This window comes from Phacochoerus africanus, chromosome 10 (genome assembly GCF_016906955.1).
Source record: "Phacochoerus africanus isolate WHEZ1 chromosome 10, ROS_Pafr_v1, whole genome shotgun sequence".
NCBI lineage: Eukaryota > Metazoa > Chordata > Mammalia > Artiodactyla > Suidae > Phacochoerus > Phacochoerus africanus.
In genome coordinates, this window is record NC_062553.1 from 79221 (window position 1) to 92810 (window position 13590).

The window sequence follows — 13590 nt, forward strand, 5'->3', positions numbered from 1 at the left end:
CCCACCTCCACACCCCCTCATCTCCCCACGGCCCTGCCCAGCCCTGCCTCCCAGCACAGCTGAGCCCCAGTCTGGGCGCCCAGGAGACCAGGAGCCACCTGCTGGACCATCCCGCGTCCTCAGGCAAAAAGGGTTGCAGCATCTGTGGGATTACCCTCTCCGGGGTTGGGTGTGAAGGCCTGTCCCCACCGCCCAGGACCCCTGCCTTAGGCAGAAGGCCTTGAACTGTACCTGGTGGCCCCCATTCCAGGGACTCTGATTTTCCCAGGAAGAGGGCAGTCTGGGACCTACGGCGAGGGAGGGCAGGCGTGGGCGAGTCAGCTGGTGTGGTAATCGGCACTAAGAAAGGCTTTGCTGATGACAGTGTTTGCTGGAGGTCCCCGGGCGCTGGGGACTGGTGGCTTCTCCGGGACAGACAGTCAGACACCATGAGCCTCAACGAGGAGCAGGTGCAGGAGTTCCTGGACCAGAACCCCAGCTTCGCGGACCAGTACTTTGGAAAGAAGCTGAGCCCCGAGAATGTGGCCAGCGCCTGTGAGGACAGGTGCCCAGAGGGCGGTGCCAGCTTCCGAGAGCTGTGCCAGGTGGAGGAGAGCGCAGCCCTCTTCGAGCTGGTGCAGGACATGCAGGAGAGCGTGAACATGGAGCGCGTGGTCTTCAAGCTCCTGCGCCGGCTCTGCTCCATCCTGCAGGCCGACCGCTGCAGCCTCTTCATGTACCGGCAGCGCAACGGCACGGCCGAGCTCGCCACACGCCTCTTCAGCGTGCAGCCCGACAGCGTCCTAGAGGACTGCCTGGTGCCTGCGGACTCGGAGATCGTCTTCCCACTGGACGTCGGGGTCGTGGGCCACGTGGCTCAGACCAAGAAGACGGTGAACGTCGAGGACGTGAGGGAGGTGGGTGCCGGGCCGCACGGGGCTTGGCGAGGGAGGGTCAGCCTCCACTGTGTGGGGACCCTCGGGTTTCCAGAAGGCAGCCTGGGAGGGGGCGGTGCCAGGCCGGAGCGCCCAGGAAGGAGGGAGGCCCTGAGGTGGCTGGGTGTGTGGCCTGGGCAGGCCCCACTGCCCCCTCCACCCACAGCTCCCTGGACTGGAGTTTGTGGAGGGAGGGGTGTGAGCAGGGGCTGGTGGGAGGCCCAGAAAGGGGGTGGACCCCGGAGCCCTAAGTTCACCATCTCGTGGGAGGTCATGCTGCTCACTGCCCCCCGAACTTGGGTCGGGAGAAGCTGGTCCAGAGTGGACAGCAGTGCCTTCAGCCAAGAGCTTCAGGAGGACGTGTTCTGGCTGACGTTCCTGGGTGTGGGGCAGGGGGTGCTGGGAGGTGCAGTGCCCCAGGGTGGGTGGGTCTAGCTGGAGGACGATGACTGTTGGACTTGTGTGAGGGGCAGGGGCTCCGAGAGGAGGCTGCAGTGGGCGGGAAGAGCTGGGGGCCTTCCCGCCCCCCTCCCAGCCCCTCCTGGGAGAGGGTCCAGGGTCTGGAAGACGGAAGCCGGTACCATGAGCTGGATCGGCCTCCTCCACCTGCTGTGAAGGGGTCTAGAAAGTCACCTGCCGGGACAGGCCTCTGCCAAAACAGCCACTGTGCCCTCATTCCTGTAGAAAAGGGACTGTGGACAGACCCCCAGACCCCTGGCACAGCAGCTCCAATCCTCTTAAACTTATCTGCTCAAACAAGCCTGGGTCTGGCGACCTGAATATTGTAATCTCTGGGATTACCTCCACCCTCACTTCCTTTTTAGGAAGTGGGACACCTGTGGCTCAGGAGCATGAATTACCAGGAAAAAAGCTGGGCTGGAGCTGGGGGCCTACACTGAGCGCCTCCCTCTGCCGTATGACATCTTGCCCCTGCGTCCTGGGCACCTCGGCTGCCTCACCCCCGTGCTATGGTGTCTCTGAAGGTCTGATTCAAGTCTCCTGTGCCCCGACCCAGGGCTCTGCTTCTCTTCCAGCCCCTTTGTCTCCCCACCTGCCCAGCAGGCTGGACGCCTTCTTCCTGGGGCAGGGCCATGGCACCAGACTCAGCCCTTGGGACCAGCCGGGTCTTGTTTATCTCAGCTGCAGTGCAACAGCCAAGTCAAAAAAAAAAAGGGGGGGGGGGGCGCCTTTTCAATATGTATGTCATGAAGTCCAGGGGTCACTTTACAGAGGGAAGGCCGAGGCGGACAGCAGTGGCGGCGGGGGAGACTGCAGGGCCGACCTGCCCCTCCTCCAGACAAGGGGTCTTGTAAGGCTCAGGGTGGGCACCTAGCTGTGCGGTGACCTCTGAGACACCAGGTCGTGAGGGTCTGGCATGTCACCAAGGCGTCTAGACCCTGTTGAGGGTGGTGGGGGCCGGGTGGGGAACCTTCCAGGAGCCAGGCTGAGGGAGGAGGGAGCAGGACTTGGCAAGCCATGTCGAGCACAAGTCAGGCCCAGGGATGCTACTGTCACCAGGGCAGTGGAAACGGAGAGTTGGGCCTCTTTAGAGACACCACAGGACCTAGAGACCCACTGGTCTGAGAGGGAGGGAGGCACCAGGGCCAGGGCCCTCTGGTCAGGATGTGGGTGGATGCCCATCCTTGGAATGGGGACACAAGGCAGGTGCTTCTGGGAGTGAGGTTCGGGGTGCAATGGGCCTGAGGCTGGTAACTCTGGACCAAAACAAAGCTGAGATGGTCTGGTCCCTGTGGAAACAGACCCAGAGGCCCTTCCACCAGTCTCTGACAAGGAAAGGTCCAGGAGAGCAGCTCTAAGGCCAGTGGGAGCTGCTCTTGGAGCCAGAGGGGACACGGTCCCATCGCGGGAGCAAGAAGACCCACAGAGCAGATGCCAACCGGAGCATGGTCCCAAAAGACTGCCTGGGGCTGGCAGATAGGTCCCCAGGTATGGGAACTGGGCCGAGATGGCAGGAGGAGATGGCAGGAGACAGCAGCCTGGACTAGCAGGGGCCTGGGGACAGGTGGGCTGGATAGGCTCAAGAGGCATCTTAAAGTCCAGCTGGGCCAGATGCAGCAGACATGGGAGCATCTAGGCCTGCCCACAGCTCAGGTGGAGTGCAGGGTGGAGAGGTGCCTGCAAGGACCCTGCAGAGCCTGCGGGTTGAGAGCTGGGGACCACTGGCTCCGAGACAGGGGGATAGGGACTGAGCCGGGCTGTGGCCCCAAGGACAAGCCGTTGGTCACATCCTCCTGTGCTTCCCGGGCTGCCAATACCCCAGGCCTGGCCACCTGGGTCTCAGCACTGGCCAGGACAGCTTAGCCTTGACCCCGGGCCACAGAACAATGGCCTCTCCCTTCTCTCCCCTTGCCTCTCAGTGTCCCCACTTCAGCTCCTTTGCTGATGAACTGACCGACTACGTGACAAGGAATCTCCTGGCCACACCTGTCATGAACGGCAAAGATGTCGTGGCTGTGATCATGGCTGTGAACAAGCTCAACGGCCCGTGTTTCACAAGTGAAGACGAAGATGTGAGTGTCAGGCTGCCCTCTGGGCACACGTGCCTGTCTGTCCCCTTCACAGTCCTGTGCCTGGCAGGGTGGGCGCCTGGCAGGCAATGTCTGCACGTGTACACCTCTCCTCAGCTTGGCCGTGGGGGTGCCTCTGTGCATCTGCACATCCCCGTGCACGTGGGCCTGTGTGTGCAAGTCCGTGGCTGCACGCTGAGGTCCGTGCTGCGTGTGTGGCCCCTCCTCTGGGTGCACCTGGGCACTCATTTGAAAACCAAGGTTTTAAGTCCTGTTGTTAAAATGGCTGTTTCAGGTTTTCCTGAAGTATCTGAACTTCGGCACCTTGAACCTGAAGATCTACCACTTGAACTACCTCTACAACTGCGAGACGCGCCGAGGCCAGGTACCTGCACGAGCTCCGGGCCCTTCGAGCCGCCGAGCTCAGAGCCAAGCCTGTCTCCATCTGAGTGTGCCTCTCTGGCCAAAAACACAGGGTGCCGTGCGCACCTGGGCACCCAGCGAGGGCTTGGGCTCGGGCTCTGGAGCTCCTATGGTTGTGAGTGTGGAGCTATGAGTGTGCCAAGCTGCGGCAGGGGAGCCAGGACCGCTGGAGGCTGGGTCCCCCTCCCCCTCCAGCCCAATCGGTATGAGCACCTGCAGATGCTGGGGTCACCGCGCCTCATTAGAAGCTGCCTCAACCTTCTTTGGAAGGAGCAGCGATGACTTATGAATGGACAGCAGGGTCAGAAGCCCCCACCACCCCTCAGCAGAGCCCAGGCGGGTTCTGCCTCTGGCTATGCAGGAGAATGACCACTTCTAGGCCTGGAATCTGCTCTCCCCCTGAGCAAGAAGGCACAGGGCCCAATACAAGCCGGGTGGACCTTGGTTGTGGGAGTCGGTGCAGAGCTGGTGGGGCACTCGGGGCTAGGTCCCCTCCATGTCCTCCCGCCTCTGTGTCCCCACCCACAGGAGTCTTGGAGAAACAGTGAGTGGTGCTGGGAGGGAGCTCCCGTCGCTCTGGGCCTGTGGCTGGGAAAGCAGTACAAAGCGAGGCCTTGGGCTCAGCCTCAGGGCTCTGAGGGTAGCCTGGTCCCTCTGCACCGTCTCTACTCTCCGCCCGGCCTGCAAATGCTGTCTGCATCCCGGTCACCTGCTGTAAACCTGTTTAAAGTGATGAGCGGTTCCTGTGCTCATCTCAGTGTCTGGAGAGAAAGGCTGGGTGGTGGGGGCTGGGAGACGAGCAGTCTGGGCAGGCGTGTGAGGACAACCCAAGCCCCTTGAGGTCCCCCTGGCCACAGGCAGGCCCCTCGATAGGACCCTGTGATAAGACCTCCTGTGGGCCGGGGCCATGCGGGGCTGGGAGCATGGCCTGTCCCCCTCCATGGCCAGGGCAGAGGGGCGGTAGGATGCCCCTGGGGGACAGGGGCATGAGGGGGTGCCCTGGGCCGAGCCTGAGGCCATGGAGGAGCTGAAGCATCAGCCAGGTGGACTGCAGCGTGAGGCTGAGAGCTGGGTCTCCAGGTGGCCAAGCAGGGCTCAGGGCCAGGCGGGGTCCACTGAGGGCTGAGGTGCCTTTAGAAAGGCCACCAGGTGGACCGTGAGCCCCCGCACTGTGGGGGCGGGGCTGCACGGAAGGGTTATTATGACACTGTTACACTTTGTCTATCAGTCTGGACACAGGGGGTTTTCTGCTCTAAGCTGTGACCCAGCGCGGCTTTACCAATGTCCCTGTTCGAGGTGTTTCCTCCGCGGCTCCTGTGCCCTCTGACTGCCCTGTCCACCCCATCGCTCTGGGTCGTTGGTGTTTGGCCGGTGGGGGGGCAGACGTCTTGGTGTGGGGGCTCCGTACCACCTCACTCCCCAGACTATTAGACGCTCCTGTCTCAGTGGTCTGTTTCCTGCCCATTCCCCGAGGAGCCCTGGTTCCTTTTGCTGGAGGTCGTCTTGGCAACAGAGGCCTGGGCCTTAGGGTGGTCTTGGCTTAGAGTGTTGTAGCTTCTAGGCCCTCTCAGCTAACGGAGCAAGGAGACGTGTGTGTGTGTGTGTGTGTGTGTGTACACGTGCATGTGTGTGTGTGTACCAGCGCCTGCATACGCACGTCTGTACCTATTTCTGCGTGTCACCATCCATATCCAGATTAAGACCGAGCTCTTGCTGATCCTCGCGCAGCTCGTTCTGGCCTCCTCACCCTCCCGCCACTTGTCCCTTCTGCTGCTGTCCATCTAGCTCATGGTCCATCCAGTGCATGTGCACAGCAGGGTCACAATTGTACCCTGTGACCCACAGGAAACAAGTTCATGGCTGGAGCATGAAGGTGCGTGTGGTTCTTTATCTTCCCTCTCGCAGACTCCGTTCATTTCCAAAAACACTGAGGTCAGAGTCTTGTTCCATCCCCTTCCTTGAGGAGGTTTCTTGTGCTTTCTCATCACAGTCTGCATTCTTTCCTAAAATCCTTGGACCTACTAAATGATTGTTTTATTTCCAGATATCACGGTACATTCTTTGTGCTGTACATTTCTAAAGGTCTTGACAAATGCATGCTGGCATGTATCCACCTTTACAGCCGTCATAAAGGATCAACTCACCATCCTAAAAAAAAACCCTTGCTGCACCTATTTACCCTTCGCAGCCCCCTCTGCCCACCCCGACCGCCCCTGACCTTTCCCCTGTCTCCATAGTTTTGCCTTTTGCAGAGTTTTTTGTACTTGAACCCTGCATCGTGGGGCCTTTGAAGACTGGTTTCTTTCACTTTGAAACATGCATTTAGGATTCCTCCCTGTCTTTTCATGACTTGGTAGCCCATTTCTTCTTACTGATAAATAATATTCCAATGTCTAGATTATCAGAGTTTATTATCCATTCACCTATGGAAGGACACTTTGATTATTTCCAGTTTGGGGCAATTATTAAGAAAAATGCTGTAAACTTTTGTATGCAGGTTTTTGTAGGGGGCACAAGGTTTCAGTTCAGTTGAATAAATACCCAGGAGAGTAATTGCTGGACAATGTGATTGCTGGATGATATGGTATAACTGTGTTTCACTTTGTGGGAAACTGCCAAGAAGCGGCTGTACCATCCCACATTCCCACCAACGACGAGTGAAAATTCCCTTGGCTCTGCATCCTTGTCGGCTTTCGTTATTGTCAGTCATTTAGATTTTAGCCATTCTAATAGGCGTTTCTTACTATTGTTTTAATTTATAACTCTTAATGACAAATGATGCTGAGCATCTTTTCATGTACTTATTTTCCGTTTGTCTATTTTACTCTTTGTTGAGGTGTCTGTTCAGATCTTTCGCCCACTTAAAAATCAGCTTGTCTGTTTTCTTATTGTTTAAAGTTTTTTGTTTTTTGGGTAAGATTGGGGTTTAAGTCCTTTATCAGGTACGTATTTTGTGAATATTGTCCCCAAGGGTGTAGTTTGTCTTTGCATTCTCTTAACAATGCATTTGGAAAAACAGAAGTTTTAAATTTGGATAAACTTATTTAATACATTTTTTCCTTCATGGGTGTTGTATCTTAAAACTCCTCACCAACCCAAAGTCATCCAGATTTTTTCCTATGTCATCTTCTAGCGATTTTATGGTTTTGCAATTTACAATCAGGTCTATTAGTTAATCTTGTGAAAGGTGTGAGGTCTGCATCTCCACACACTTTTTTTTTCTTTTTTTTTTTTTGCATATGACGTCCAGTTGTTCCAGCAGCAGTTAGTGAGGAGACCCAGCTTTCTCTGCTGAATTTCCACATTCCTTTGTCAAACTGCAGTTGACGGTATTTGTGTGAGAGTTTCTGTGCTCTCCACCCTTTCCATTGAGCCATGTGCCTATTTTCTCAACAATACTCTACAGTCAGATCACTACGGCTTTATAGTCTTAAACTTGAAAATATCAATCCTCCAACCTTTTGTTTCCTGCAGTGTCGTGCTGGCTATTTTGTGGGTTTTTGCCTTTCCAAATAAACTTTAAAGTCAGTTTGTCCATATGCACAAAATAGCTTACTGACATCTTAATTGATCCTGGATTAAATCTATACATCAAGTTGGGAAGAACTGGTATCTTAACAATAAGGGATTTCTAATTTTGTGTTGAGAACGTCTTCCCATGTATTTAGATCGTCTCTGATTTCTTCAGAGTTTTGTCATTTTTGCATACAGACTCGGTACATACTTGTTAATGTGTACCTAAGTATTTAATCTTTATGCTAATGCAAGTGGTGTTGTGCTCTTGATTTCAAGTTCCAATGGTTCGCTGCCGATGAAGGAAGGCAACTAACTTGTATGTCAGCCTTGTACCCCGCAACCTTAGTTCCAGAAAGTTTTAAAAACTGATTCCTTGGTATTTTCACATAGACAATCATGGCATCTGCAAAGATGGTTTTATCCCTTCCTCCCCTCGTCTTACTGCACATGCCAGGGTTTCCAGTGTGACGTGAGAGGTGCACCCCTGCCTTGTTCCCAGAATTAGAGGAAAGAGCCTGATTCTCACCATCAGGTATGATGTTCACAGCAGGGTTTTTGTAGAACTTGTATCTACCTGAGCAAGCTCCCCTCTACTTCCACTTTGCTTAGAGCTTTCGTTCTGAATGAATGTGGGATTTTGTCAAATATTTTTTCCATCAATTGATTCAATCATGTTATTTTTTATTTCTTTAGCCTGGTGATGTGGCGGAGTGTACTAACTGATTTTTTTGATACTGATTTTTGCACACCAGGGATAAACCTCACTTGGTCATGGATTATAATTATTTTCCTATACTATTGGATTGGTTTTGCTAATATTTTGATAAGAATATTCACTCCTATGTTCATGAGAGATTTTGGCCTGCAGTTTTTCTTGCTTATAATGTCTTTATTTGGGTTTGTTATTAAGGTAATGCTGGCCTCATAGAATAGGTTAAGAGGTCTTCCTTCTGCTTCCCTTTCCTGGAGAAGATTGTAGGGAATTGGTGTAATTTCTTCCCCAAAATGTCTTGTAGATTTCACCAGTGAATCCAAGAGGGACTGGTGCTTTCTTTTTGGAAGATTATTAATTATCCATCCAATGTCTTTAATTCTTACAAATATGTTCAGATTATCCTATTTCTCCTTGTGTGGGTGTTGGTAGTTTGTGTCTTTCAAGGCATTGAAATGTTCATTTAATCTAAGCTATTTAATCTAGATTATCAAATCTAGGGCATGGAGTTGTTTTAATATTTATTACTTACTTATTTTCTTCTGCTTGCTTGAGTCTTAAACTACTCTTCTTTTTCTAGTTTCCTGGGGTTACCTCATTGGCTTTCTTTTCTCATACAGGCAACCGTTGCTTTAAACTTCCCTCCGAGCCCTGCTTTCATTGTATCCCACAAATTTTGTTAAGTTGTATTTTCACTTTCGTTTAGTTCAAAATCTTTAGAAATTTCTCTTGAGCCTTCTTTGACCCATGTATTAAATCGAAGTGTATCGTTTAACCTATTTTGGAATTTTCCAACTATCTTTCTGTTAATGATTTCTAGTTTATTGCCCTGTGGTGTGACAATACATTCTTTATAATTTTAATTCTTTTAAATGCGATAAGATGTGTTTTGTGTCCCAGAATACGGTCTATCTTGGTAAATGTGCCATGTGACCTTGAGAAGAATACCTATGGTCCTGTTGTTGGATGGAGTGGTCTGTAGATATTCATTATATCCAGTCCTGTTTGGTTCAACTCTTTTCTTAGTTGCTTTCTGCCTGCTGGATCTACCAATTAACTGAAAGAAGTTGAAGTCTCCAACCGTATTCGTGGATTTATCTACTGCTTCTTGCAGTGCTATTAGTTTTCGCTTTATGCCATTTGATGCTCTGCTGTTGGGTGCTTACACAGGGATTGTTACATCTTCTTGGAGAAATGACCCCTTTATCATTAGGTGATGTCCCTCCTTACCCCTGAAAATTTTTCTTCTTCTAAATTCAGCTTTGTATAAAAATTAATACAGCTACTCTCCAGCTTTTTTTTTAATTTTTTATTTTTTTGCTTTTTAGGGCCACACCCACGGCATATGGTGGTTCCCAGGCTAGGGGTCCAATCAGAGCTACAGCTGCTGGCCTACGCCACAGCTGTAGCAACGCCAGATCTGAGCCACGTCTGCAACCTACACCACAGCTCACAGCAATGCCAGATCCTTAACCCACTGAGCGAAGTCAGGGATTGAACACGAAACCTCATGGTTCCTAATCAGATTCATTTCTAATGCACCACTATGGGAACTCCTCTCCAGCTTTTTTTTTATTGCTATTAGCATGGCATCCCTTTACTCCATCCCTTTACTCCCCACCCCCTCATTGTTTCCATGTGGTAAAGTACACATAACAAAAATGTCCTGTCTTAACCATTTTTCATCTGCAGCTCAGTGGTAGTAAGTACATTCACATTGCAACCACCACCACCATCCACCTCTAGAACGCCACACGGCTTCCCAAATTGGAACTCTTTCCCCATTAAACACTAACTCCCCAGCCCCCCAGCCCAGTCCCTGGAAACCACATTCTACTTTCTGCTTCTATCATTTTAACTACTCTAAGTGCCACACATAAGTGGAATCATACATTATGTGCCTTTTGTCACCAGCTCATGTCACTGAGCATAATGTTCTCAAGGTTCGTCCATGTTGCAGCATATAACAGAATTTGCTTCCTTTTTCAGGCTGAATAGTATTCCACTCTATGTACAGACCACATTTTGCTTATCCATTCAACTGCTTATGAACATCTGTGTTTTCACATCTTACCCATTGTGAACAATGTTACTGTGAACATGGGGGTACAAATATCTCTTTGAAACCCTGCTTTCAATTCTTTTGAGTGTATGCTCAGAAGTGGAATTGCTGGCTCGTATGGTAGTTCTGTTTAATTTCTTGAAGAAAGTCCACACTGTTTTCCAGAGTGTCTGCACCATTTTACATTCCCACAAACAGTGCACAGGAGGTCCCAATTTCCCCACATCCTTGCCAACACTTGTTTTCTGGGTTTTTTTTTTTCTTCTTCTTTCTTTCTTTCTTTCTTTCTTTTTTTTTTTTTCTTTTTTCTTTTTTTGCCATGCCCATAGCATGTGGAAGTTCCTGGGCCAGGAATCAAACCCCAAGCCATGGCAGTGACAACACGGAATCCTTAACCACTAGGCCACCAGGGAACTCTCGTTTTGGTTTGTTTTCAACAGTAGCCACCCTGACAGGCGTTAGTTAGTTCTGATTGTAGTTGTATTGTTTTGTTTTGGTTTTTTTTCTTTTTTTTTGTCTTTTGTCTTTTTAGGGCTGTACTCATGGCATTTGGAGGTGCCCAGGCTAGGGGTCATATCTGAGCTGCAGCTGCTGGCCTATGCCACAGCCACAGCAATGCAGGATCCGAGCCACGTCTGTGACCTACACCACAGTTCACAGCAATACCAGATCCTTAACCACCGAGCAAGGCCAGGGATCAAACCTGCATCCTCGTGGGTGCCAGTCAGGTTTGTTAACCGCTGAGCCACAACGAGAACTCCGTGATTGTAGTTTTGATTTGCATTCCCCTAATGATTAGTGATATTGGCCATCTCTTCATATGCTTATTGGCCATTTGTATATCTTCTTTGGAGAAATGTCTATTCACGTTCTTTGCTCATTTTTAATTTGGCTCTTTGGTTTTGTTGTGGTGGTGGTGGTGTCTGAGTTTTAGGAGTTCTCTACATAATCTAGGTATTAATCCCTTATCAAATGTATGATTTGCAAATATTTTTTTCTCCCATTGTGTATCACCTTTTCACTCTGATGATGGTGTCCTTTGATTCACAATTTCCTAATTTTCAGAAAGTCCAATTTACCCATTTGTTGTTGTTGTTGATGTTGTTGTTGATATCATACCCAAGCAATCACTGCCAAACCCAGTGCCATGAAGCTTGTCCTCTGAGTTTTCTTTTAAATTCATAACTTAAGGTCTTACATTTAGGTCTTGATCCATTTTGAATTATTTTTGTTTATGATGTGAGGTAATGATCTAATTTCACTCTTTTTTCGGCTGCACTCATGCCTATGGAAGTTCCCAAGCCAGAGACTCAATCTGAGCAGCAGCTGCAGCCTACACACAGCTGCAGCAAAGCCAGATCCTTAACCCCCTGTGCCAGGCTAGGAGTCAAACCCACACTGCTGCAGAGAGCGCACCAGATACTTAACCCACTGCACCACAACAGGAACTCCTCTAGCTTCAATCTTTTGCATGGGGATATCCAGTTTTCTCAGCACAACTTCTTGAAAAGACTGTCCTTTCCCCACTGAATGTTCTTGACACTCTTTGTCAAAAGTCATTTGGCCATGTACACCAGGATTTATTTTCTGGATCTTCTGAGTTTTTGCATGGTCTATGTCTGTCTTTATATCAATATCACATGTTTTGATTAATGTAGATTTGTGCTGTGTTTTGAAATCGTATGTGTCTTTCAGCTTCGTTCTTGCTCAAGATTGTTTTGACTACTCAGGATCCCTTGAGCTTCCATACGAACTTCAGAATGGACTTTTCTATTTCTGCAAAAACATCGTTGGGATTTTGATAGGGATCATTTTGAATCTGTAGGTCACTTTGGGTAGTATTGACAGTGTAACAATACTCAGTCTTCCAATTCATGAGCAGAGGATGTCTTTCTATGCATTTGTGTCTTTATTTTGGCAATGTTTTATAGTTTTCATTGTTTTTGTTTGTTTGTTTGTTTGTTTGTTTTGTCTCTTTGGCATTTCTTGGGCGCTCCCGCGGCATATGGAGGTTCCCAGGCTAGGGGTCCAATCGGAGCTGTAGCCACCGGCCCACGCCAGAGCCAGAGCCACAGCCACGCGGGATCTGAGCCGCGTCTGCAACCTACACCACAACTCACGGCAACGCCGGATCCTTAACCCACTGAGCAAGGGCAGGGACCGAACCCGCAACCTCATGGTTCCTAGTCGGATTCGTTAACCACTGCGCCACGACGGGAACTCCTAGTTTTCATTGTTACAGTCATTCTAGCTTCCATAATTGCCCATGTATTTATCTTTACTGGGATCTTTATTTCTCCACAGAATGTCAAGGTCCTTTCATTTCACCTACAGGACATTTCTTGCAGGGCAGGTCTCATGGTCATGACCCCCCTCAAATTTTATTTTTCTGGGAATGTCTTCATTTCTCCCTCACTTTCGTAGGACAGTTTTGCCAGATATGGGATTTTTGGTTGATGGGTTTTTTTTTCTTTTAGCATTTCAAATACGTCAGGCCACTGCCTCTAGCCCCCAAAGTTTCTGGTGAGAAATCTACTGATAAGCTTACTGACGATCCCTTGCATGTGATGAGTCACTCCTCTTGCGGCTTTCCAGACACTCTTTGTCTTTCAGCAGCTGGATTATACTGTTTCTCACTGTGGGTGTCCGAGTTCACCCTGCTCAGTGTGTGCTGAGCTTCTTGGATGGCAGTATTCGTGCCTTTCGTCCAACGTGGGGCGGGGTGTGTGTACCAGCCCTATTTCTTCTCACTGTGTATGTTTCTTCTCTAGGTGAGGTCTAGCCCATCTCCCTTGGTGGGGCAGGTTGGTCTCTGAGCGCCTCTCATTCTACCCTTGCTATGAGGCTTCCTTCCTCCCACCTTTCTCTCAGCAAGGCCCCTTAACTGCTGCTATAAGGACAGTTCCCCAAGTTCTTATCAGCAGCTCCAAAATGGTGGACTCAGGCCAAGATTCAAATTCAACCCCACATGCCCCAGGTGTAGGCTTTGGGGAGGCAAGTCTGGGAGCATTTTCTGGGTCCCACCTCCCCACACACTTTCCCTCAGTGGATCTCACCCGGGGCGGGGGGGGGGGGGTGTTCCCTCCAGGAAAGTCAGATCTCAGAAGAAGCTGGGCTTTTCATTCTTCATCTGTCGTATCCTGAGCTCCCTCTGCAGATACTCCCACTTTTCTGCTCCCCCTCATGCATTCCACCTTGGGGTCCCTTTCCTTCTGCACCTCTCATCAGCCACCCCAACTCGGAAATCAGAGCCATACTCTGAAAACAGGTTGTGTCACTGGGTGGCCTTCAGGGTCTCCCCTGCAGTCCCCTGCCCCCTTTCAGCTCTCTTCACTCCACCATTCCGCCCCAGGCATGCTCCCCTCAGGGACCTTTGTATTTGCTGGTCCCTCAGCAAAGAGCACTGTCCCACACGCCCATGGCCCCTTGTGTCCC

The 13590-nt window shown here is 50.4% G+C and overlaps 1 protein-coding gene across 1 annotated transcript in view; it reads left to right on the top strand.

Moving 5' to 3' along the window:
* The first annotated feature begins 402 nt into the window (after positions 1-402).
* PDE6B (phosphodiesterase 6B) overlaps positions 403-13590 on the top strand; it is a 30495-nt gene continuing 17307 nt past the window's right edge. The window contains exons 1-3 of the mRNA XM_047799172.1: positions 403-896; positions 3293-3445; positions 3738-3827. Coding sequence (XP_047655128.1) covers positions 429-896; positions 3293-3445; positions 3738-3827 — 711 coding nt within the window. The 5' untranslated portion in view covers positions 403-428. The remainder of the gene's footprint in view (positions 897-3292; positions 3446-3737; positions 3828-13590) is intronic.